This window comes from Aspergillus sydowii (assembly GCF_001890705.1).
Source record: "Aspergillus sydowii CBS 593.65 unplaced genomic scaffold ASPSYscaffold_6, whole genome shotgun sequence".
In the NCBI taxonomy this organism is placed as follows: Eukaryota; Fungi; Ascomycota; class Eurotiomycetes; order Eurotiales; family Aspergillaceae; genus Aspergillus; species Aspergillus sydowii.
This window is the reverse complement of record NW_024467864.1, coordinates 62,376-87,152: the sequence shown is the minus strand read 5'-3', so window position 1 is coordinate 87,152 and position 24,777 is coordinate 62,376. Positions and strand designations below refer to the sequence as shown.

General features: G+C 48.0%; 9 protein-coding genes across 9 annotated transcripts; 3 read left to right on the top strand and 6 right to left on the bottom strand.

Moving 5' to 3' along the window:
• Positions 1-22: 22 nt before the first annotated feature.
• Positions 23-1,717, top strand: ASPSYDRAFT_90023 (GTPase-activating protein GYP1; the record flags this gene model as incomplete). The annotated part of the gene is made up of 4 exons (XM_040852261.1): positions 23-377; positions 432-1,315; positions 1,402-1,494; positions 1,553-1,717. The coding sequence occupies 4 exons, from the start codon at positions 23-25 to the stop codon at positions 1,715-1,717; spliced, it is 1,497 nt and encodes a 498-aa protein (XP_040701628.1).
• A 981-nt stretch (positions 1,718-2,698) lies between these two features.
• ASPSYDRAFT_152786 (transient receptor potential ion channel family protein) lies at positions 2,699-4,889 on the bottom strand (the record flags this gene model as incomplete). Its single annotated transcript, XM_040842231.1, has 2 exons — positions 2,699-2,988; positions 3,053-4,889. The coding sequence occupies 2 exons, from the start codon at positions 4,887-4,889 to the stop codon at positions 2,699-2,701; spliced, it is 2,127 nt and encodes a 708-aa protein (XP_040701627.1).
• Positions 4,890-7,150: 2,261 nt separating this feature from the next.
• On the bottom strand, positions 7,151-8,288 carry ASPSYDRAFT_153604 (telomere length and silencing 1 family protein; the record flags this gene model as incomplete). The annotated part of the gene is made up of 3 exons (XM_040842299.1): positions 7,151-7,392; positions 7,482-7,837; positions 7,915-8,288. The coding sequence occupies 3 exons, from the start codon at positions 8,286-8,288 to the stop codon at positions 7,151-7,153; spliced, it is 972 nt and encodes a 323-aa protein (XP_040701626.1).
• A 329-nt stretch (positions 8,289-8,617) lies between these two features.
• On the top strand, positions 8,618-10,196 carry ASPSYDRAFT_153386 (actin family protein; the record flags this gene model as incomplete). Its single annotated transcript, XM_040842279.1, has 3 exons — positions 8,618-8,660; positions 8,755-9,253; positions 9,320-10,196. The coding sequence occupies 3 exons, from the start codon at positions 8,618-8,620 to the stop codon at positions 10,194-10,196; spliced, it is 1,419 nt and encodes a 472-aa protein (XP_040701625.1).
• Positions 10,197-11,428: 1,232 nt separating this feature from the next.
• On the bottom strand, positions 11,429-13,505 carry ASPSYDRAFT_153514 (uncharacterized protein; the record flags this gene model as incomplete). The annotated part of the gene is made up of 3 exons (XM_040842291.1): positions 11,429-12,520; positions 12,578-13,163; positions 13,213-13,505. 3 exons carry the CDS (start codon positions 13,503-13,505, stop codon positions 11,429-11,431), a joined length of 1,971 nt encoding a protein of 656 aa, XP_040701624.1.
• Positions 13,506-15,081: 1,576 nt separating this feature from the next.
• ASPSYDRAFT_90018 (transcription factor domain-containing protein) lies at positions 15,082-17,134 on the bottom strand (the record flags this gene model as incomplete). The annotated part of the gene is made up of 2 exons (XM_040852260.1): positions 15,082-16,998; positions 17,048-17,134. 2 exons carry the CDS (start codon positions 17,132-17,134, stop codon positions 15,082-15,084), a joined length of 2,004 nt encoding a protein of 667 aa, XP_040701623.1.
• On the top strand, positions 17,082-19,123 carry ASPSYDRAFT_45748 (uracil-DNA glycosylase). The gene is made up of 3 exons (XM_040847110.1): positions 17,082-17,943; positions 18,000-18,459; positions 18,512-19,123. The coding sequence occupies exons 1-3, from the start codon at positions 17,567-17,569 to the stop codon at positions 18,806-18,808; spliced, it is 1,134 nt and encodes a 377-aa protein (XP_040701622.1). The 5' UTR covers positions 17,082-17,566; the 3' UTR covers positions 18,809-19,123.
• Positions 19,071-21,540, bottom strand: pdiA (protein disulfide isomerase PDI1). Its single transcript, XM_040839725.1, has 3 exons — positions 20,768-21,540; positions 19,794-20,675; positions 19,071-19,738 (listed from the first exon to the last, which is right to left on the bottom strand). The coding sequence occupies exons 1-3, from the start codon at positions 21,139-21,141 to the stop codon at positions 19,408-19,410; spliced, it is 1,587 nt and encodes a 528-aa protein (XP_040701621.1). The 5' UTR covers positions 21,142-21,540; the 3' UTR covers positions 19,071-19,407.
• A 579-nt stretch (positions 21,541-22,119) lies between these two features.
• ASPSYDRAFT_153335 (MFS transporter) lies at positions 22,120-23,972 on the bottom strand (the record flags this gene model as incomplete). Its single annotated transcript, XM_040842272.1, has 2 exons — positions 22,120-23,777; positions 23,831-23,972. The coding sequence occupies 2 exons, from the start codon at positions 23,970-23,972 to the stop codon at positions 22,120-22,122; spliced, it is 1,800 nt and encodes a 599-aa protein (XP_040701620.1).
• Between the last annotated feature and the right edge of the window lie 805 nt (positions 23,973-24,777).

The following is a 24,777-nucleotide window of genomic DNA, read 5'->3' as shown; positions in this document are numbered from 1 at the left end:
ACGCGCATCATATTCCGGTATCATGAATCAGGAGCTCGGGTTGTGGAGCCATGACGGTACCAAGGGGAAGATCGCTTATGACGAAGGCGACGCGGAAGAGGACATCGTATATGACGACGATGAGGACGAGTTTGGACTTCCAAGCATTGCAAGTATGCGGAAGAGACAAAGTCGAAAAACCGATGCTTTTCAGCCCAAAGCTGCATCGGTTGGTAGACTGGAGGACAAACCTTCAACTCTTGAAGTGAACCTATCAAGCAATAGACAACGAGCAAATAGCTCTGATATCGCCGAAGAACGTGATATTCCATTATACCCGACAACTAGGAAGGGGGACGGTAAAATTTTACGGCCTCAGTACAAAGACATCTTGAAAGGTACGCCAAAACTATTCCTAAAATACTTGAACAATCTAACACTTAGGTTTTAAGATCCGGCGAACGCCTTGAATATCATCAATCATACCACGCCCCCAAAGGGACCATCGCCAAAAGAGATGGATGCGTATACAAGTCGCATATCAAGGATCAACAAATTTAAGCGTCTCTTGCAGGCGAGCATTGTGCCACTAACGGATTTGAGAAACCTCGCTTGGTCGGGCGTCCCTGATGAGGTACGAGCTATGACTTGGCAACTCCTTCTCGGTTATCTTCCCACGAATAGCGAACGGCGAATTGCGACTCTTGAACGAAAACGAAAAGAGTATTTAGACGGGGTTCGGCAAGCATTCGAGCGCCATAGTGCTGCAACCACCGGAATTCCGCCGCCTTCAACCACTGGACGTGGTCGGGGTCTTGATGAGGCAATTTGGCATCAAATCAGCATTGATGTTCCTCGCACCAACCCTCATATCCAACTCTACAGTTATGAAGCCACTCAGCGATCATTGGAAAGGATCCTGTATCTATGGGCGATCCGACACCCCGCTAGTGGTTATGTTCAAGGTATAAATGACCTTGTTACACCGCTATGGCAGGTGTTCCTAGGGGTTTATGTTACGGATCTCAACGTTGAAGAGGGTATGGATCCCGGCCAACTTCCTCGGAGCGTGCTCGACGCGGTGGAGGCAGATTCATTCTGGTGCTTGACCAAACTACTGGATGGAATTCAGGACAACTACATATATGCTCAGCCTGGTATACAAAGGCAAGTAAGGGCTTTGCGTGATTTGACCATGCGTATTGATGCAACCCTGGCGAAACACCTAGAGCAAGAGGGGGTTGAATTCATGCAGTTCAGTTTTCGGTGGATGAACTGTTTACTAATGCGTGAAATGAGTGTGCAAAACACAATAAGAATGTGGGACACGTATATGGTATGGTGTTCTACCCCTTTGTTTTCTGCATTGTGTTTGTCTACCAATGTTGCAGTTTGCACATGGTCATACTAATTTCTGTCAAGGCTGAGGAACAGGGCTTTTCGCGATTCCATCTGTACGTCTGTGCGGCATTCCTTGTCAAGTGGACAGACCAATTGGTAAAAATGGATTTCCAGGTATGTGCTCTTTGGAATCTTGGCACGAATCATAAGCTCATAGGCGTGAAACATACAGGAAATAATGATGTTTCTCCAAGCCCTCCCGACGAGGGACTGGACAGAAAAAGATATTGAGCTCCTTCTCAGTGAGGCTTACATTTGGCAAAGTCTCTTTCAAGATTCTCGAGCCCATCTTCGTCCAAACACGGGTGATCTTACGTCTGATAACGGATTTCAATAACAGCCTTGTTGTGCCCTCGTTATCAGGACATTGCAAGCCCTGTGAACGAGTGGCCTGTGGCCAGCGCTGTAAGATCGAAGTCCAAATGTAGATTATATCCACATTCCGATCGCCTCGTATGATGCCGCAATGAACAGCCGAATCTGATTACCTGTTGGTATCCGCTTGGTCTCGGCGTTCCATGTTGAGCCACCATCATATCAGGAGCGCCAGATATCGCTGGTATGTGTCCACCTGAGACGGTAAATTCCTATCTGCGACTATTGAAGATAATGAAGAAGTACTTTTTTGTTAACATGGACGATGAGTATGGCCCCTGGTGCGACTGTTAAGTCTAAGGCTAGGTTGGGTGAAGGAGCCGAATTGTAAGCGAGATTATATACGTATTCTTGATCTCACCGATAATGTAGGAACAAGTAGATCTTGATATGTAGCTAGGAACGAAACAATCTTCCCTACATCCTTGGGTTTTCTTAGCAGCAAGTTCTCATAATATATTCCAATAGTACTTATTAGTCTCGGGTCCGCCTCTACACGACATAGTAGTCATGGTGCATTGGTTGCCCTATAAAGCTTGTGTCGTGTTAGAATTGCAAGTATATCAAACAGCTAACAAATTTAATTCTTGTCGAATTATCAGTAATGATGTTATTGATACAAACCACTGTACCCTCTTACAGATACTGCTTATACAGTGAACCGAGTTTATTTTCAATGTAGAAAAGATATAACGAATGGCGCGAGCAATGTATGAGGATGCCAAAAGATTGTCGCCATGGAAGTGGGTAATGTAAGATGCGCAAGACAAAAGAAATAAAAATAAAAATGGAGTTACAAGTCAGGAACGCTAAGTCATCAAATGGCGCTTGAAAAAGAATGTGCTTCTACATAAAAGAAGCTGAAAATGGCCGGAATAACTCAATGGAACGGGGGTAAAAAAAAAAAAAAAAAAAAAAGGTCGTCAGATCACGAGGATTTTGTTCAATATGCAAAGCCGTAGGCAGGCTTTGTCGGACGACGGCCCTCAGGGGAGCCGTGGCTGTCGCGGCTGTTGCTGCTGCTGCGACTGTCTCGGCCGATGTTACGACCATACCGGGGATCGTCGTGGTACTCGGTGTTCACGAGGCGGTCGGTGTCCCGGTAGGGTTCGTATGGACCCGTGAAATTGAATTTACTCATCTCGGAGTAGTCTTTACGGGGGGGGTTGTCCATGAGGAGTGATTCACGAGCATCGAGGGGCGTAAGATCATCAATATCACGGTTCATGTTTTCTAAGACAACATTTTCAGGTTAGCATACTATAGGAAGGTTTCTCAACAAATGGCAACGGCTTACCAGCTTCCTTCCTCCGCTTGGCATGGGGGTTCTCGCGACAGCAGAGAATAATAGCGTTGACCGCAATAAGAATGGCAAGAACACCGGTCAAAGCTGACTGTACGGCAATCAAGATCACGCCAGTGACGGTCTTGGTGGTTTGCGAGAGGCCCAGTTGGTCGACAAAAACCAAGACGCAGGCAACAGACAGAACGCGGACTACTTGAATCGTGATATTGATCCATTGGGTCGATTTGGCGACATATGGGCGGTGCCATAGTAGAAGAATCAGCATCAATGCCTCGACGACGAGTTGACCGGTAGATTGGACGAGTCCGTGCCCATTAGCACCAGCAATGATACAACCTTTAACAAGCATATAAATGATAGCTGGAATAAAGAGCCACCAACAACCCTTCTTATAGTTGTCGTAGAAGAGACTGTATTTTCGCCAGGTCTCCTTGTTTTCATATAATGAGGACGCGTCGCCTTCGGATTTCTTGTACTTGCGAGCTAAATGTACTATGCGGAAAGTGAAGAATCCGAGAAGAGCAGTGAAGATGGCCAGAGTGACACCCGCAAGGAGCTGTGCGGCCCAGGAATCTCCACTCGAAAACTGGTATACACAGTACATAACCCAGATTGAATAAAGGACGAGGATCAAGTTCGTGATTGTCCTGGCAAGGAGACCCCAATAATGGTCACGGAAATCGACAAGCATCTTGGGAAACGAGCCGTTGAGTGCCCACAGCTCGAGGATTACCTTGACGAGCAAAATTCCCACGGTAATCGCTGCAATAACAATGGCGAATATCAGCAACACGGTCATGAATGTATTTGACTGAGGAATAAGCAATTCTTTGCTCAAGTTCGATATTCCATCTGCGGAAAAGAGGTTGCTATCTGGTCCACTAGAAGTATCATTGCCTGAAGAAGTGCCGTTGACTGAAGTCTCGACCTCACGTACAACTAGTCGTGCTGTACCAACGATCATATCAAGGGACCGCTTTTGATTCGACTCCGATGAAGTGCTGAGTCCTTTCCAATAGTCATAGTTGTTTTCGGTGAGATTTCCACCTGTAGCTTTCCTGAAATTATCAATCGAATGTTGCATTTGGGCCAACGGTATCAAGCCCGTGCTAAACGCGAAGTTCTTCGAAAAGCTGCGATACACTCGAGGGTAGTTGACACTAAGCATGCCATTGGTTGCCATTGTGTGAAACCAGCCCATAACTTCACCAAACCCGGGGCTAGAAGAAGTCGAGCCTGCGTGTCCGGCAGAGCCCAAAGCTGACAGTCCACTCAAAGCCAGTGCAGCTCCAGCCATACCGGCGGCAGCGTAAGAGACACCGGGAACTTCCACGGACTTTCCATTGGTCAACTCAGATTGAATGCAAGCAACATCGTTGCCACCGTTCTTTGATTTTAATTGAAGCTTTGCCACTCCGTCTAGATCCGGTATTGAGAACGCAATCGATGGAATTTGGCTTATGAACTCGTCCGGTATTACCTGAGACCCAGAAGCGGAAAATTCGCCAGCCGGAACAGGGCAAAGTTGATCAACATGGTTGGTATTGTCGCAAGGATCGAATTCTTTGGTGTATACCTCGTTCCCGTAGGCAGTGACCGAGAGTGTAGCCGTGACATTCTGTTCTTTGGTATTTGTACCAGCCACATCAAAGGCAATCTTCTTTGTAGAGCGGGAAAAGTTGATGTCCAGTTTTTGCACCTGGATATCGGAGTCGGCCAAGCATGTGGAGAGACTTCCAGTACTTAGGGTATCTGCGGCATAACTTCTGGCCGGCAACAGGGCTAGCACAACAAAGGTAAGATGCGAGAAAGTAACGTAGTTTCGCATTTCGGCAGGCGTGGTTTCTTATTCACAATCTCACGTTACAACGTATGAGAGGCTTTTATCGGGGATAAGGCCAACAGACGTAAGCTAGCAATATTCCACGGTAATTAAAAAGGCGTAATTTGAGCAAATTCTGATCTTTCGCACCAGTCGAATCAGAAACAGAGAGCAGGGTCAACCTGTCTAGAATGAAACAAAAAGAAAAGGTGTAGGATGCTGAGAGCAAGGTCGGATTGAAACAGTGTTGGTTATCCCGCAGGGTGACATTTAGTGAAAAGAACCTCAGTGTCGAGTCGATGTTCACTGATTCAAGTTCACCGTTTTCCTCTTCCTATACTCCCTCGCGATATGCACCCTCAACCCTGAGAGTTTAGTGCAAAAGGAGAGTGATGAGGCAAACAAAGACAAGCAGGCGATTTGGTATGAATGGACGGCGAGCGAAAAGACAAACGCGAAATGGAAGTCAAATGAATGTTGCTGGGTGGAGTATAAAAAATAGACAAATGTAATGATAGAGAACGATGAGGACGGAGTTTGGAAGAAAGGAAAAACTGCAAACGCACAGATAGTCAGATACCAATTGCAGGAGAAACACAGTTGGGAGGAAATGGATCGAGGAAGCGCTGCAGCAAAAGATCTCTCCATCGGCCCAAGACGAAGAGAGCGTCCCAGATTCAAGGTCAGCTCGCCGGCAGCACGCTAGCGGCAAGAGACCGAGCAAGGAAGATACGTAAAGGAGCCTAGATTAGCTGAGTCTTAGCCACGATTTGCTCGATCGATTCCTAATCAGGATAAGAAATGGACGCCAGTGGCTGAGGGCTGTAACAAGTTGCCCCTGAGTGTCTCAAGCTAAGGTTGGAAACGATGCTCATTGGCGCATAACTGGCGCCCACTGGGTCTTTGGAAGTCACTGCTTCATTCTCAGTCCAGTTCTAGACCGAGCGGCGAGAGGTCTGCGCTATCCAGACAGAGTGCTATTTATCTATCATTTCCGATTCCGACAACAAACAGTTACAGACGAAGAAGTTGACTCTGTGGATAGAACGAAGTGGCCAGGCCGACGAGCCCGGACAGGAGACGGTCTCACACTTTCGGATTGGAACTGGAATTTGCAGTGGTATGGAAATGGAGAGCCCGAACGGCAGGATGGTGAAGCTGCCCTCTTGTGGTCCAGAACAAAAGCGGGATGAGGATGAGTTGGGCTTTGGGGAGCGGGGCTGGTGGGAGCGCATTCTTTCCAAGGTTCCAAATAATCAAATTTCGCATTATCATTATTATTTGGCGACGAAAGTCGCCCCGCAGGATCAGGCACACAACGCTGACTTGCTCTGTGTCTGTGGAGTCAGTCCGAAGAATGAAGACCGAAGAGTGAAGAGTCGAGGACTGTGAGTGTGGACTGCTCACTGATGAGTACCGACTGCTACTAGTGCTGGGTCTGTAGCTAGACTATCGAGTTGTTAGTACTATCTACTCTGTTAAGAGTTAAGACTTAAGAGAGCGGTCTCGGAGCTATGCGGATCGCCTGCTATTATTGACAATAATCCAGTCTTCTCCCCCACCTCGATAACAATGCCATCCGGCTTCCTGGTCCCCTGACCCCTGACTCACTCCGATGGCCGAGACTCGAGATGCGGAGAAATGTACCGATAGTCCGATACGTTGCTATTAATGTAGTTGCACACTGCCTCGACTTTCCTGTCATATTATTGTTGCTATTCAACAAATGCGCTGCTCAGTCGTTCTTGTTCTCGGAGTCTCTGACTGGGCTAAGCTTGATTGCATCTTTAATTTTTGACGTCCCATTTATTATCCGTACACTTATTATAATTGAGAGCATGGCCTATTTTAATAAACGACCCACATCATTCAACCCGAGACAAGGAGAGGTTATCCTTCCCAAGTCCCAACATCCTGCTTTGTCCAGTGCTTCCCATTATTCGGTCGAAAGACCTGAGAAAGCCGCTATTATTTCCCTCCGGGCGAATCCATCAATATTCTCCTCAGGATAGGAGGGCAAAAACACCAACCGCCTGTCACTCTTCATTCTTCAAGTAACATCCCGGCCGACCAAAATCGCATCGAAAACGGAAACGACCAAGTGTATCAGCCTTACCATCTAGCTAGTCCTAGAAAAGAGCTGAGATTGGAAATCCATGGAGCACCAAGCACTCGAGCTGGGAGCACCAAGCACTCGAGCTGGGAGCATGCCGCTTAAATCGATTTCGCACTCGTATATTGTCTGCAAAGACGAGGGTCAAATCCAGTCACTTTCGAGTTCCCTTCTCTTGCATCTCACGCATTGCCGCCCTCGCGCTCCGACTACCTCCCAATTTCGGTCCCTTGGGGGCTTCCGCCTTCCCAGGCTGTTTTGTAGGTTTTATCCGAGCCACTCGGCGGCGAGATTGGATTGCATCAAGGAAGTCTCGTCGGAATTGCTCCGCGACTCTATCATCGGCTGCTTGATCGTCGGCTGCTACTTCTTCCTCTGGTTCATCATAGACATCCACTACAAAGTTGGTGGGCGTTAGCGAAAGACAAAGATTGAGCGCGAATCGCAGGATAGCGTCCAGGCTTATAGACTGAGAAAATACTTACGCTTGCTCTCACGCAAAACTTCTTCCACTAACCTATCCCTTTCAATATCCTCGTTCGTCTGGCGCTTTCTATATCTGGGTGGCATCTTGGAAGACGGCCGCTCGTTTAATAACGCGTCCTCATCGCCGTTCATTCTCTTGGTTGCCTCTTCAGTTCGAGCAATATTACGTAGTTTCGTCTCTTGGCCAAGATCTATCTCGTGTAATTTCCCCAGAGAGGCCGGCTCGCGCTCAGGAAGTTCGGAGGTGGATAATGGGTTATCAGCTTTAATCAGTGCAGCTGTATCAGGACCGGACAAATCCCCGGGCGCCCCATGTCGGTATCGCTTAGCCAGCTCTGACTCTATATAGGCCATCCTTATCTTGTTAATATCCATTACAGACGGAGGATCGAGGTAACATGAGAAGAATGATTACACGATGGGGCTCCGTACATATGTTTATCAACATCCACTGTTTGCCCAGTGTGAGCCGTAAAGCGATCACACATAGCTCTTAATCGCTCGTTATCCACATCCTCTTCTGTTGGTGCTGAAAGGGAAGCCTGGCCGGTTTGGTCTGCTGTCGGTCGCGGTGTGGTGGAAAATTCTATGCCTCCCTTGCGCGAACGATGACGCCGCCGAAGACGAAAAGCATCGGCGGCCTGTGCTGTTTCTGAATCATCCCCTAGTGATTGGGTGGCCGGGATATCCTCATTTGAAGCTTGTTTTTGTTGGCCGCCTGTGTCTTCAGGCCGGCGACGCTGGAATTTTCTTCTTTTTGCCGGACGGAAAAGAACTTCGGGGTTTTGTTCGACTTCTGTATCCATATCGATGGGGATAGTCCGTATGCGCAACCTGTAATAAGGGTGGCGGTTGTTGGAAGAAGTAAGGTTGTGGCTCAAAGAATCTTGTAGTCATCAAATTCTCCCGCGCCAAAAGCTGCCTATGTTTTTCCCACCGCCGCACCAACCACGGACAGCTCTCCCAACTTATTCCCCCCAATCACACCAATAAACTTGCATGCAGGTTTTAGGTCTCTATCACAACCTCTAAAATTTCTGGACCTACATGCCACGCCTCTGGTTGACAAGGGAAGTTCTGTTTGTACACCACTCCAATCGCTCCATCTCACCCCTGCGCTCTTAAAAGCTCAACAATGAATCCTTCAGTTCCACCTTCAGCTGCTGAATATGGTGGAGGTAAGTGGCACATTGGAATGGCCATCCCACAATTTCCCGTCACTGTCATGCCTCCCTTTGGCTTCCAAGTGCTAATGTCTGCGGTGCCGTTCAGATGAGGTTTCGGCTATTGTCCTGGATCCCGGTTTCTCAACCACGCGCGCGGGTTTCGCGGGCGAAGATACCCCGAAATCGCTAATCCCAACATACTACGGGAAATACTCTTTCGAGGGACAAGAAAAACTCATCTTCGGTGATGATGTCTTCGTCACTCCGCGCCCTGGCTTGTCGATACGTAACCCCATAGGCAGAGATGGTGTTGTTGAGGATTGGGACATGGCTGAAAAGTTGTGGGAGTACTCGTTCACATCGCGACTGACGGGTGCAAAACCTGGCAATCCCTTACACAATGGCCTGAATGATGTACCCGAGGGCGAACTGCCGGCGGAGATGGAGGGTGTGGAAACCGACGAGAAGCCTCTCGCCGATAGCCCTCTACTGATGTCCGAGTGCAGCTGGAATCCCACGAAAGCTCGCGAAAAGACAATCGAAATCGCAATTGAAAAATGGGGATCTCCAGCTTTCTATCTAGCTAGAAATGGTGTACTGGCCGCGTAAGTCTACTTTCACTGCTCTACTGGTCCGCAACACGCGCCGGCGAGTCTGACTAGTTGTTCTAGGTTTGCTGCTGGCAAAGCTTCTGCCCTTGTCGTCGATATCGGCGCTTCCAGTATATCTGTCACTCCGGTTCATGACGGCTTGGTCCTCAAACGCGGTGTTCAACATTCACCCTTGGGCGGAGATTACATCTCCTCCCAGATTCGCTCTCTATTTAAGTCAAATACACCACAGCCTATCACCATCACTCCCCACTATTTAATCTCCTCGAAAACTGCCGTTGAAGCCGGCCAACCTCCCCAAGCCAAATACAAAACATTTTCGCCGGAAAATGCTCCCGATGCGTCTTATCGGAACCTCCTCGAAGAGCGAACGCTTTCTGAGTTCAAAGAATGTGTTGTGCAAGTGTGGCCCGGCCCGACGAGGCTCTCCATGACCAATCCCAACGGTGTTGCAAATGAGGAAATAGCCAGAAGCTCTCCAGGGCGGCCATTCGAGTTCCCTGATGGTTATAACCAGGTGTTTGGCGTCGATCGTTACAGGGTGGTTGAATCGTTATTCGACGCCAAAGCCGCGATTCCTGACACCGATCCTTTGTTCCCCGCGCCAACACAAGCTCAAACGGTCCCGGAACTCATCAAGGCTGCTTTGAATGGTGTTGATGTCGACATCCGTCCTCATCTCTTGGCCAACGTCGTCGTAACAGGAGCTTCAAGCTTGCTTTATGGATTCACGGACCGCCTCAACCAAGAACTCATGCAACTCTATCCGGGACCCCGAGTCCGGATCTCTGCGCCTGGGAACACCTCTGAACGCAGGTTCGGTTCCTGGATCGGTGGAAGCATCCTGGCTAGTTTGGGTACATTTCACCAAATGTGGATCTCGAAGAAGGAGTTCGATGAACACGGCCCCAATATTGTCGAGAAGCGATGCAAATAGTCGCGTTCTTGTCATTCGTCGCTTGTTTTCCTTCTCCACCCCCCTTCCTCCCTCCCTTTTTCCCCCTCTTCGTCTTGTTGCTTCTTTCTTGCTCTCTTTTTTCGAAACCATGATTGGGTTTGCCACCGGCAGCCTACGGTCAAAGGTGCGGTTATATCTTTGGCGTTCTTGCACTTTTCTGGACGGGCTATCAAAGACAAATGTGGATTTCATTAATCTTAAAGTAGAACTTGATCGACGATTTGAGGGTCCAGATGTTAGAATATCTATACGAGTAATGTCTTGCAACGGGATGTTTATATTGTATATGGATGGTGGTCTGTTTGCCTGAGGCGGGCCACTGTTTCAATAGGCCTCTCAGGTTTGGTGAGTTCATGAGTGGAAGGGGATATTAAGCAGATCAATAAATAATCTATGTTTATAGTTCAAGCTAATAGTGATTGAGCAGTGACTTCATGAGGACATGATTAACGTTTAACAGTTCCCTCAGGTTGCTATTAGATACCACTATTTGCATTGCCAGTGAAGCAGTGAATACCAGATTACATATGACGCCCCTACTATGTAGTAATTGCTAGTATATCTATGCACTATATAACAGGCCTTCTGTAGTGGTGGTTACTAAAAGATTATGTACTTCTTGAAGCCTTCAAGACTGACAGTGTAGTCCGACAAGTATTGTGTTTAAACGAAATACTAATTGCTCTTAATGTAGGAAAGTCTCTATAGACCAATTTGGAAAGAGTGCATGATCTTGCATTGAACATCATTACTGAAGGCCTATTTGTATGTCTACATTCTGAACTAGTAATAAGTGAGCTTTTTGTGGTGTTTTTTAACCCTATGGTGAATGCTTCATTGATAAAGAAATGGTGAAGTGTCCACCTTGCTACCTTTGACATTGATGGAGGTAGCGAAGAATTATTTCTTCACTAATATTATCAATGTTAACAGTTAATAATCAAGTCAAATATTCACCAGTATGCTTGGTGTTCGAATATATACTTTGTCACATCTGAAGCCAAAACAACAACCAAAAGCTCCAGATCATGGTTGAAAAAATATATATAATATATAATAACAATATTAATAATATTAATAATTAAATTCCCGCAATGACCCCAAAAGCCTTAAAAAATAGGGGCTAAGTTGACGTGGTTATATTATCAGAAATTAAGCATCCAGACCGATGCATTTTACTGAAGGAGTTCTGTGCTTCGCATTTAAACATCTTAACTGAGGGTCTCCGGAGGCTGTGGGACGTGGCGGCCGATCTGCCATATGGAAGTTAGCGAATGCAGACGTCGTAGAGATGAAGTTCTCACGGGAGGAAGAGGAAAGGCAGGAAGAGCCGTTATAATCGATTCATCCGTCTCCAAGGCCAGGGAATAATCAGCGTCCACATATCTGAGTTCCTCCTCATTCGGGTGTTCTTCAAGGCTGATATGTTCCAAGATTGTATGAAATTTAGGGGCAGCCCCAGGCCTAGGCTTCAAAGGATAGACGTTTAGGTTCTTGGTCTCCTCATCCAGCCATGCCATCTGTTTTCGTAAGTTGTCCCGGGAAAAGAGATCTGTTGAAAGATCCTCTGAACGCATACCGGATGACTTCACCTGAAACTTGCTCCAGAGGCCGTCCTTTTGGGAGTCAGTCTTTTCAGTTTTCCTTTCCTTCTCCGTGACACTCTCCCAGACATCCAGAACTCGATCGGACTTGAAGTATTGCAGTAGTTGATCTCGCATAGCTTCTCCCTTTGCCAATGCACTAGATGTACCTGGTCTTTTAGTCATATTCGAATGCACTTGTGGTTCTTGAGCCGGTTCCTGGGCCGGCCCTTGTGGCCGTTGTCGTGGGTGTTGTACGTGTTTGCTTCTCCTGAAGGATGTCATAGTTTTCGATGTGGAGGGACGGAATGGAGCATCTTCCACGATGTCATCAGCGACTCTTGGTGTGAGCTTAGCTCTTGACAGTCGCCTACTGATAGTTTTTGATAGCCGAGGAAATATTGAGCCTGAATCAGAGTTCCTTGAAGGGATACCGTTTACAGATCTTGCCCGATCAGATACCGGTTCATTCAAACAGTCACCATTTACTGTCATCGTAGCCCTTAGATTTGGGACGCTCTTTTGAAGTGAAAGTCTGCCCGCACCACGGACGCTGGTGCGTGGGCGCACGCTTGACTTTTTAGCTAACACCGGATCAGATGGCAGAGGCTTCTCCAGGGCCGGCGACGGCTTTGAGATAGATACGGACATCCCTCTTTCGAATAAACCTCTAAACGAGCTAGTGCGAAGAGTCGGGTGTTGGGGTTGCACAAATGACACCTGTATTTCAGATCAACCTCAAATACTTGTAAGACCTCAAAATAGATATGTACTGACCACATCTTTTCTGCTCGCTACGCCAACACGTCGCTGCATTTCAATGATAGCCCGGCTGAGTTGGGTGATTGCATAATGGAGAGCAACCCCCTTCCGGCGAAGCTTTGAAAATGCCGAATTCCAGCCTTCAGTATTTCCTAGCATAGAATTGTATATAGCGGTTAAATTTCCCGATAATGGAGCGTTTTTCTTAGCCGACTCCCCAATGTATTGCCATAGGCTCCCTATTGCTTCCTGTCCTTTTTGTATGTCTTTGAGTGAATCGTCGATCGCCATTGTAAACCGTTCAATCGCGCGTTCGATTTTCGCGTTATAATCAATCATAGCCAAACGAAAGTTGCGATCCACTAACATGTCGTCGAAATCATCCAGATTTTCATGAGGTAAACTCAGGTACTGAATACGAGTTCGTATGTCAATTTGTATTATAAGAAAGTCTTCGGTCGTTCTTGAAACAAAACCGTCCATCTGATCCACATGGACTTGGAGGATGTTTAGGACTGCTGCATCAGACTTGGCTTTTTCTTGCACCAACAAATGAAGACCAAATGACATCTGCGCGGAAAGTTTCCAAAACGGATGATATCTGTAGCAGTTAGACTGACAATGAATTCTAAGAAGTCCAGAGTAGCTACCTTTCATCCGGTCTTTGGCGCCACTTTCGTCCACAGAGACGCTCATATTGGGGCCTCTCAAGCAGATCCTTGCGCCGCGATTGTGCATCAAGATCAACAACCCAGTCTATGTCCTTCCCTTGGGACGCCTCGTAGATTGACTCCTCAAAAGCGCCCTGTAACTGCGGGATCGGATGCTCTGGGGACAGGTACCCGCTGTTTCGCACCCAGTCACTTGACTCGCACCGTTGCTTTTCTACTTCCGGTCTGGCGGAAGTGGTGGATAGCCTTGGACTGCCGGAAAACCCCTCCATCAAGGTAAGAATAAAATCGTCAGACGGCACCGCAACGTGATTCGCCTCGGAGATCGGCTTGCATATAGTTCCGCGTAGCGCTGTGTAAACCACCGACAGCCAACTGGAGCAGCTAGGCTAGCTATTGTTGCGTAGGCGAAGTGCCAATGAAATTGCGCTTTCAAGCCCCATCAGGCTTGGTAACTGCTGGAAGGTCGTGGGTGTCGGCGAGAATAACCATTTGGGTATTCTGGTAGAAGAAATTGGTTGAGAATGAGAGCGGATCAGAAGAGCCTGTCGCCGCCCCGGGACTATCGACTTCAATTCAATCCTCGGTCAAGGAAGGAAGCACAGGGTGGAGGGGAGAATGAAATGCGTGGGAAAGTCGATAATGCCGCGTTAATTTCTTTGTCCAAGATGTCGATGTAGCGAATGTAACGAGAGGATAGGCTTCGTTAAGTGTAAGAGAGGTCGATTGATGAAAGATGGCGATAGTCCAAAGAAAAAGAAAAAAATTTACGAAAGGCCAAATGGTTCTATAGATCAATAAGGGGAAGAAAAACGTGGGTAAAATATTAAAATTAAAAGAGAAATGAGGCTAAGGGCCGGGGGTTCAAATAAAATCAACGAAGCCATGTGTGTTGTGCAAGTCAAATGAAAGAATCGTCCAAGACCAATCAGCGTTGATGATTGAAGGCTTGGATCATTGGGTGGTTGTTTGCTCAAGCTGTCAAATGGCCCAAATGGGTAACTACCTACATAGTCCACGGTCGAGTGTTGGGTCGGGTCTGGACTTTACTCACTACTGTACGACAAAAAATACGAGCCATTTAGGATAGAGAAAGTGGTCTACTCAGGGGCCGGGCCTACCAGTGCTGGCCGGGCATAATGGGTGGGTGGCCATCTTGCCATATCTTCCCATATCTACAGTGTCTGCTAAGAAATAATTTTCCAAATGAAGGCTTCTTGAAATAACTGATGATTGTTCCAATAGCTACTGCTTGGATTTTATGCTCTTCAGTAGCCTCTCGCCAAGCACACAGAGATACGTAGAATACGTCGTTGAATTTTCCACCCACTGGACTCCCTCATTTATTATCAAGGCCCTGGCAACCGACAGCCAAAGAACTCAATCTCGGCTGCCCAACAGGTTCCCATACCAGCATCCTCCAAGCTCAACCGCCTCCACCATTGAGCGTGAAAGTGGCACTGAACGTGACCGGAGACTCCGGCTTTAGGGAGGGGTTGGACTTTGGAGAGATCGATGAAAGACGCAAGATAACGATCGGCAGCGCATACTCTGCCCGGCGGATTCTGCCCGCAAATGAGAGAATTGCAAAAGAGAAAGTGAAGTCTCGACTACTCGAGTTTCGAGTCTCGACCATATTTCACCTTTGTGGGCAAGTGTACGGAATAGAGTGGAACGGAGCCCTGACTCCTGAGCCTGGATAACGGAGTGCACAGGACCAGGAAGTCGAACGAACGCATCATATTCTTATTATATTATTATCTCCCATGAGCGCGTGAGCCGATACCGACGGTTATTCAAAAGCAACTTCCCACGAAAACGTACTCCGCTTGGTGAAAACATAAGTATTTAAACGTCAGTACTGTGCTCTGAGGGAAAGAAAACGGGATCCCAGAAGTTTGTTGGTAGAGACAAATCTAGAAAATCGCCAAACAACATATCAATGTCAGCAAAACCACTCTGTTTGTCTGTGTCATGATGTTGCTCCTCGACTAGCGGGGCCGCAGGTTGCTCAGGGATTACTATGGTCGGCGAACTATTCCGCGAGGGCTGATGGGACTCGTTAGGGCGTATCGAGGACGCCGTACTGGCCCCAGATAGCCCAGGGTTTGTTATGTTGAGGGCGTTTTTCTTGAAACTTTCGCCGCTGCTGTTCGCTGTGCCTGATAATAAAGATTCCCGAATAGGTTGGTTATGTCCAAAGTTTGTTCCATCGATTTGATGTAGTGCTGTCCTTCCCAGCCGCGCCATTGCTTCAGCTGAATACCAGTAAACACCTAGTTCTTCAAGCAGAGCACAACAAGTCTCAAGGCTACTCTTAGCACGGTCGAAGTGGGTGATAAGTTTGCTAGAGCGGAATTGCTGGTATGAGACGCCCATCGATAAAGATACTGCGTAGGGCACGACTGGGAGAGGGGGTAAGTCTTGAACACACTCGGAGGCTACAAGAGAATTAATCCGCACAGCACCTAGTCCCTGGCGAGTGTATGATGGCCTTGAACTGCCAGAGCGATGAAATGGCCTGTATCTGCATGATAAAATACTGATTGCGTGATAATAGAGTTCCAATACACCTAATTGAAGTAAGTCAATCGTGACACATATTATGACACAGAGCATGGGGAGTGTACCGAGTGTAGCGAAATCCACATCCTCTTGGATGTGATCGCCCATGATATCTTCGAAACTTGGATAGTCCGTTTCCCACCCAGTTGTGTCATCGGCGGACGGCCTATAAAATGATATTACCTTGGATAATAGTTCAGAAAGCGCAAGCCATACATCGAAAGCGGATTTTGGATGGCGCGCGGCCGCATCATGTTTCTTTATTCCAATATCCCCATCACCCAGGAGGACAGGCCGCCCCCCTATGGATGCATGCATCTTGTCCAATGTCCACAAACACCAGAAAAGGGTCGTCAAAGAATCCACCGGTAACCGGTTGGGCCTTTCGAGATGCAGTCCTGCAGTCTGGGCTTGGTGGATGGCTTGACAAAGATGCATTGAAGCTGCTTCAGCACCTTCGTGTCCTTCAAAGTGCAGCGACATTAAGGCTAAAATACGGATTCTAGTAACCCTGTCTTGCTCAAGACCTGCGTCCATGGCACAAACAAGCCCACTGTATAATTCAGAGCAGAACTTGCGTACAGTCATAAGCGGGCCACCGGGGATTAAATGTAGGTGGGGTCCAGCAGCTTTATCCTTCGCTGCTACAAGACTTATTGCTCTCTCAAGAAATACGGATGCTACTCCGTTCGCGGAGCTGGTGGTGAACGATTCATGGTCAACAAGAGGCAGGATGTGATTCACCCTGGAGAAATATATCGCAACCAGATGGTCAAGGGTAGACAGTGGGAGGCGATCACAGGCTCCTAAAGCAGACGAATACCGCCGATGCAAGATGGACGCCACCTGGAAATGTTCGGCTTGTGTATCGGCTGTATTGAAAATCTCCGCGCTGTTTTCTTTGTAGCTTCCCAGGACAGGTGTATTGATCCACAGCCCAACTCGGTCCCGAAGATGAGCACCGTCAGGCGCGTCCACTTTTTCTCGAATGGCAGCTTCAGGATTGAGATCTCCCACAAAACGTTCTATCCGTGGAATACCGGGAGAATTAACGTGGGATTCTCTCACATCGGCGTGCCTAGCAAGCGTTGCATGGTTTCCTGAATGGTGGTCCTCCGTATTTCTCGAGACATTGATAATGCTTGTTGTCAAAGGTTGAGTCGCCTTTGAAGCATCGGGACTGATATGACGGCAGCGTTTCTGTCGTAGCTTAGCTTCGTACCGAGATTGCAAAGAGAGACTGGCATACTTTTTTCCTTTGGCAACTGGGGCACGCCCGTAGCGCTCTTGTCCGACGGCGCGACTGCGGGGTGTCGGCCAGCCAAGTAAGTTCCATGGAGAGTGTCATGCATCGATTAGATATTCCATGGCTGCTGGAGAAATTCAATGACGAAGAGGGCGAAACATGCGAAGGAGTACGAAGTCGAATGCTAAGCTTATCACACCTACCTAGCAATGTCTCTTCGCCTCTTCGCCTCTTCGCCTTCCGGTTTTTCGGTGCGCTGGGCGGTGGAACCTCGAACCTGTTGCGCCAAGATTCCTTAACAGGACTTAGAGCGCGGAGTCGCGTCAACACGCGTCAGGTACTGCGCAGTCGATCCTTCGAGTGCCAGGTCATCATCGTATTTTCCAAACCAACAAGTGCTTTACTCTCTCGTCATGTTCTTCCTCACATCCACCATACTCGCGCCGGTCAAACTGGATCATAATTTCAGACCATCACTACAAAGCAGCACTTACCTCCATCCGTCCCTACGCTCCGTTTAAGATGTCGAGCCCCAATCTCAAGCGAGGTGCCGATCACCTGGCAGGGCCAGCAGTTGACTCGAAAAAACCAAAGGCCAACGGCAGCATCACTTCTTTCTTTGGCGCCCCTAAGTCAAAGGCGCCGGGACCGGGGCCAGTGAAGTCACCAGGGGGTGCCGCGGCCTCGCCTGTTTTCAATAAGCAGAAATGGGTGGCTACGTTAAGCGCGGAGCAAAAAGAGCTTCTGCATTTGGAGATCAACACCATGCATGAGAGTTGGCTGGCGCACCTCAAAGACGAGATCGTTAAGCCTGAGTTCCTGGCGCTGAAACGCTTCCTCCAGAAGGAGAAGCAGTCAGGAACGAAGATCTTTCCACCTGAAGACGATATTTACTCCTGGTAAGGAAACAAGATGGGACAGTTTTTAGTTATATGGGCTAACCTAGAATTCACAGGTCCCGCTATACGCCTTTACACAAAGTCAAGGTGGTCATCATCGGCCAAGACCCATATCACAACCACAACCAAGCACACGGTCTCGCATTTTCAACTCGTCCTCCAACACCGGCACCCCCGTCTCTTGCCAACATTTATCTTGGAATTAAAAACGATTATCCATCATTCCAAGTCCCCCCGAACAAAGGCGGACTTCTTACCCCATGGGCAGAGCGTGGAGTGTTGCTTCTTAACACCTGTCTAACTGTTCGAGCACACCAGGCTGCGAGTCATTCAAACAAGGGTTGGGAGCGATTGACGCAGAAGGCTATTGACGTTGTTGCCCGCGCTCGGACCCGCGGGGTAGTATTTCTTGCATGGGGTACTCCCGCAGGAAAGCGTATTACTAGCATCAACCGAGATAGACATTGTATCTTGCAGTCTGTCCATCCGAGCCCTCTAAGTGCTCATAGGGGTTTTGTAGGTTCCTATATTCCATTTGAGACGCTAGTGGGTATTAATTCTCAGGCAGTTGAAAAACCAACATTTCAAAAAATGCAACGAATGGCTCTCTGAGCGATACGGTCCCGATGAAATCATTGACTGGAGCTTGGTCCCAAAAAATGAGACCTCCACAGCTCCTCTTGCAGTCGTTCAAAGTTCCTCTGCTGTAGTTAATCACCCATCCCAGGTTGAAAAAGTAAAGCCGACAACGGCGACGATTGATACCGAGATTTTGAGCAAATCCGCCCATGAAGACAATGAGTTTGGAGAAGATTTCGACGCTCTTGAGGCGCTAGCAGCCGCTGAAGAGTCGTCTAAGTCCTGAGGACTAGATTCCTAACTTTGGAACATTAACGCGACGCCTGGGCATCCTAGGTAACTGCTTATCGGCTTCATTTAGTCTTTCCCCTCTTGCGCAAGTTCCAGTTAATGCGTATCGGCGAGTTTTGCTTGGGCAGTCAGTCACTCATGAACTCAGTGCCTGTCCTTTTCGCTCTTTTTCTCGGGGTTTAGTTCGCAGTAGTGTTCAGCTATCTAATGACAATGAGTTTTGTATGTAGAATCGTATTCAATCATTCTGTTCCTAGCGATTAACTTAGTCAATAGAAAGATATAACTAACTAGTTATTTGAGTTGGCACCCTCTGGTGGGCTTCGGCTACAATCGATGACCCGATAAGCAACTAATCAAATCTTATATTAAACTTATGGCGCATATAGCTGGAAATAAAACTATTCGAGCGACGCTTGGAATTATTGGCCGGGGGGAGCTTGGAGATCCTAAAGATGCATCTACCTTACAATAATGGAAGCGGTTGTCCTTGATTGGCCAAAAGTATTGCATAGACAGATGATCATTCGTTACAGACAGTAGGATACAACGCATGGTACTTTAGGACGAATTGTGCTAACCAAAGGGACAAATTCAAAGCTCATCATGCTCAGGCTTTTCAGAGGGTTCAGCCTCGCCATCGCTGCCCTGGTCGTTTTCCGCCTCCGTCTGAGCGGCCAACGCATCAACCCCATGCTTGCCATTCTCCTTCACGAAGTTGGCAAGATCCTCCACCGTACGAGAACCGGAGTATTCAACAGGGGTATCCTTAGATCCAGCAGGGAACAGTTTGATAGTCGGAAAGCCCGTGATAGAATCGGGGACGTCGTTGGCTGTGGCATCAATCTTAGCAATAGTTACCTTGGATGAGGATTCCTTGTTCTTAGCATATAGCTCTGCCAACTCATCGTATTTGGGGGCAAGACTATCAATGACCTTGTTAGCTAATCAGCTCTTATACGGGGTGGGGCGATACTTACGCCTTGCAATGACCACACCAAGGGGCGTAAAACTCAAGGAGGACATCCTTGTCGTTGTCAATCACAAGGTCCTTGTATGAGTGGGCCACAACAACTGTAACCGACCCATCTTGGGTTTCGGGAACGGGTTCCGATTTGACGCTAGGCTCAATGTTGCCATCGAGAACGCCCTGGATGAATTTGCCAATCTCCTTGGCCGAAATTTCCTTGGATTGATCATAGGGATATTTGGCGTTCTTCGTGGGGTCCTGAATGGCAAAAGCAGGGAACTTCTTGGGGTCGAGGTTGAGGTTTCCAGCGTGGGCACCAAAAGCTTTAGCGTCAATTGTTGCGATGTTAATGGCGCCCCTGTGTTTCTCTGCGACAGGCTTGAACTTCTCCGCGAATTCGGTACGCTCTTCCTCGGATTCGGCGAATATATAAGCCAAAGGAATACCAGCCTGTACAAAACAATAGGTTAACAAATTATGGGTTGGTCTCGTAAATTGTGTGAAGTCACGTACAGTGATGTAGCCAGAGTAGGTCTCGGGGCCGACTTCACCCACGAGCGGGGTGCTCGCAGTCTTCACCCAGCTGAGAAGGGCATCGGGTTCAAGCGCTCCATCGTAAGTAGCTTTCTTCTCGTCGAAGTCCTTGTAGAGCACAATTGATGGTTGCTTAACACCTTCTGCGCTGGCGATCGCCGCGTCGTTGGCAGAGCCGAATAGGTAGTTATCTCTTTGACTCTCGGCGAAAGCTGTATAGGCTTCGGTCGAAGTTTTATCATCCTCGGAAAAGTAGCCAACGACGACAATTTTGTCCATGGTTTTGAAATCTTCAAGGTTCTCCTCGGAAACGGCGGAGACGGCAGGAAGAGATTGCTTTATCATGTAAGAGACGATACTGCAGACAAGAACAGCCCATTAGCGTTCTGCATTGCAAATAACATAATATACTGTGCTGGTGAATGGGGGAAGTAGGCAAAAGAAACTTACGTATCTGCCTGTCTAGCTCCCTGATAGGGTTTCGCATCATTGGGTCCGCGGAAGACCTTGAGTGTTGGGTAGCCCGTCACTTCTTGCTCACTACAAACATCCTCTTCGGTAGTGCAGTCAACTTTAACCAAGGGTATGTTTTTGGCCTTCAGCTCAGTGGCAGCTTCTTCGTACTTGGGTGCAAGGGCTTTGCAGTGGCCACACCATGGCGCGAAGAACTCTGCAAGGACCAGCTCATGATCCGCCAGGAAGTCATTGAAAGTGTCCTTGGTCAGCGAGATGACATCGGATGGTGTTTCGGACTGGGTATCCGCAGCAGAGACCGCGGCGATAGCTCCTAGGAGGCCCAGCGCCCAGTGTGCGAAGGAACGCATACCGCCGAAATAGTGTTTGGAGGACTAAACTGGACTGTGTCCGAAAATGCAGCTGGCTGCGCGGTTAATACGGTTGTGAACAGCCGGCAGCTCTTGCGTCTGTGGAAAGAGTATTGCGTGTTATGAGCGCAGAATAGTAAGAACGGGGAATGACAAGAGGAGAGTGATGGAAAGTGAAATAAACAAGAAGACCAGTGGCCAGTCAAGCTGAGGTGGCCTGTTATATAAGATGACTCCGGTCGTATGAAGGGGCCAGTGAATGAATGGATGAATGTATGGGGTGGAGTTGAGGCCAGTCTGTTCTTTCGGCAGTCCAGCTTCTTACTGGCCGCTCACCTCACAAGGGGCCACTCTATTGGAACCATTGGGGGAGCCATACGCGCCTCTGCACATCCTTGATTCCTAATTTGTCCCTGCTCTCGTGTTCGAGTCTTTCCTCACTTCTTAACTTTCCTGCCCTAATAAAGTAATAATGCTATGCAGACCAACGCCGAGGGTTGGGACCTCCGGAGTACATTCCTTTCCGTGTTTTCACTACCAACTGTTCAGGCCAGAATTTACACAACTTGGAGAAGTCGCCTCACAACACCACAGCTAACAAGCTACAGACCTAGGCTACGGCCCTCCGGCCCCATCGAGCTGGAGTTTCCCATCACCTCAGTGGAAACATTATTGTTGTATCATACAGTGTACACACTACTCAGTAGCCTACCTGCAGGTGACGTAGCATGAGCATATAAACTGCACATTCTACTGTCTCTTAACACAAGTTTGTTCGAAAAGCAGCCCCTTAGTGTAATGACGACAATTAATTTATGCGAGACTATCCGTATGCATAAAGATTTGATTCATTTCCTCGTTGGCTTTGTCTGTTCACAGCACTCGCCACTGCTTAAAAAAAGCTTCATTAGCCCAGTGCTGCGCCGTTCATGCGAGCTAGTCCTAAATCGGCCATCAGACGTTGAGATAGGCTCCTCCTCAAGGGCCTTGCGGTTGTGCCTGCTGCTGCGAGAATGTCGAATAGTTATGGCCCTGCTGGTATGTGCGTTCGTCCAAGGCATGGGACAATGCAAGTGCATCGCGCTTTCCTCGATCCACGTCCACGAGGAGCATTAGCGGCAGAGGAAGAAGGATGAGTATTGCAAGAAAAAAGAAAGCTGGTCGAATTTCTCCGTAGCGATCTGTTATGAACCCAACGATCACTGGCCCAAATATACTCGAGCCCTTGTCAGTGATCGCATAGAGAGAGTAAAAAGATGCTTCATATCCAGGAGGAATCAACTGTCCGAAGAAGCTTCGACAATACGATGAAAGGCCTCCCATGACGAGTCCATATATGACTCCTAATGGGAACATTTCCCACGGCTGTTGAAGGCCGAGATAACCGAGGTCTTTGATGGCTGGAATGAACCCTAGCAGACCATAGAGCGGCACAAGTTCGAATAATATGATACAAGCAATAATGGTCTGCGACGCGCGAAGATTTAGCAGTCGTGATATGTAACTCCAGGAGAATGCTCCGAAAACCCCAGAAACCATTGTAATCACGTTGATCATACCCAGCGTTGCAGGTTCCATGTTCAACTGGGTTTTCGCAAAAAGAACAGCGGTACCACTAACGGTGGCGATCCCATCACTCAACAGAAACCAGGATGCCAGAAACAATAGAATATCTTTCAAATGTCGTGTCCGCATTGCTGTTCGCCCAAGAGACTTCCACGCATACACTATGTAACCAAACCATGAGCGATGAGCCTTTCCGTCCAGAGCATGCAGCAACGGAGGACCGGGACGTGGTCGTAACCAAAATGCCGCAGGTATCGTGAAAACAAACCACCATAAACCTATTAAGAAGAGAACAAGTCGTAAGGAGAACGAAGTTTGGTGGGTTTGGACAATGACAAGGATACATATCCCTTGTAGCAAGACAGCACTGATATACCCGATGCCGATTCCATTGGATGATATTCGTGTGGATAATATCAGTTCATTCGACGTGTCCATCGGAGACACGAATGCTGTGGTCTCCTCCGGACGTGCACCATCGACTTGACGTGGCCGCAGTAGTGGCGTTCTCGTGCTATCATTGTTTACCGGGTCATCTCTGGCGATAGAACGGCCATTGCCTTCTGTTGAGGTATGCGGTATGTTTTCGTTGTCTCCTTGGAGCAGTGCAGGATGATGCCGGACCAATAGGGGAAGAAAAGAATTTAACAGCACAAACGAGGCGCCGAGACAAGTGTTGGCCACGATAGCAAATAATCCACCAAGTAAATACACCTTTGGAGTAATAGAAAGGAACAGCATCGTGGAAACAGAACCGATGGCGGCAAATGCTACCAAGAGTGTCTTTCGATAGCTTCCGTGATCTGCAGCACCCGACATGGAAATTATCAGAATGGCCTGGACGAGAACACTCACCGAGAACGTGTACATTGCAAAGCTCGCCGTGTTGATCTCAGCACCAAAGATGTAAACAACACACTGGCTTGAACTGGCAGCGCTAGAGCTTTGGACCCAGCTTGAGAATGAAGTACCGGGGGTTTTCCAGGCTGCATTGCATGGAGTCGTCTTGTCCAAGAGCAGGACACCACATTCTCGGGCCATTTGCTCTAATGTGATGGGTAGAAATGATCCTACCAGCTGTTAGACCTAGAAAAGGTTTTGCAAGCAGATACATAGTCCTTACCCATAGCACATACTGTGAACACTTCTGCAGCCCAGCCATAACTATACCACCCAAGAAGCTCTTTTTTACTTGTCGGTCGAATGTCATCGCCTGGATACTGTGGGCGAAGAAGCCTGGGCTCGGCAACGTCATCTTCCCGCATGTTGGAGTGGATTCGAAATAGTGAGTGTGAAATTGTGACTACTAGGGAGGTCGAAGTGTAGCTCTGAAAACTCGCTTTCCTTATGGCGGTTTATCCTTGATACATAGCCACTACAACAGCACATTATCAGTAATGTGACACTTGACAGGCAGCGGAATAGATGTGTACGAGTCAAATGATCATACTAAGTCCCGAGCATGTATAGGCTGTACAGGGACAGGTAATCAATGCAAAAATACATAAACGAAAGATGGAACCCAAGGTGAGTAGATAGACCGTGGTGATGTAACTGTATACCGTGTGGTGGATTGTGATCGTTGGCTGCTTATAAGAGTATGACAACGTAATTTTAGGATCTAACAACTTATGTTAGACGGTCATGGAGCTGTCAATAATAATGAGAAATACACGGCACCTAATAAAGGACATAGTTGAGGTGGGGGTGAGATGGAGGTGAAATGGAGGTGAGATGGGGTATGTCGATAGGAATTTGGGGAAAGCAGAAGCTCAACTACATATGTAGTCAGCTGGGCCCCCGGACACGGAACAAACCCAGCACGCCACAAATGCCAAGTAGCAAGGCATCAACATTTGGTGCCTCACTACACCACCCCAGCCACAAACGGCTGTGTTCTCTGCATTTGCATCACATCGCTTTGAATCTGCACGCTATCTTTAGTCTTCCACTTCCACTCCTTTAAGCAATAAAGCTACTTGCCAGTCTCGCTCCTACTAGCATTATCTCAATACTCCTAGATACTCTGAACCACGCTACCATTGTACTCTTGGTCAACTCATTCAAGAC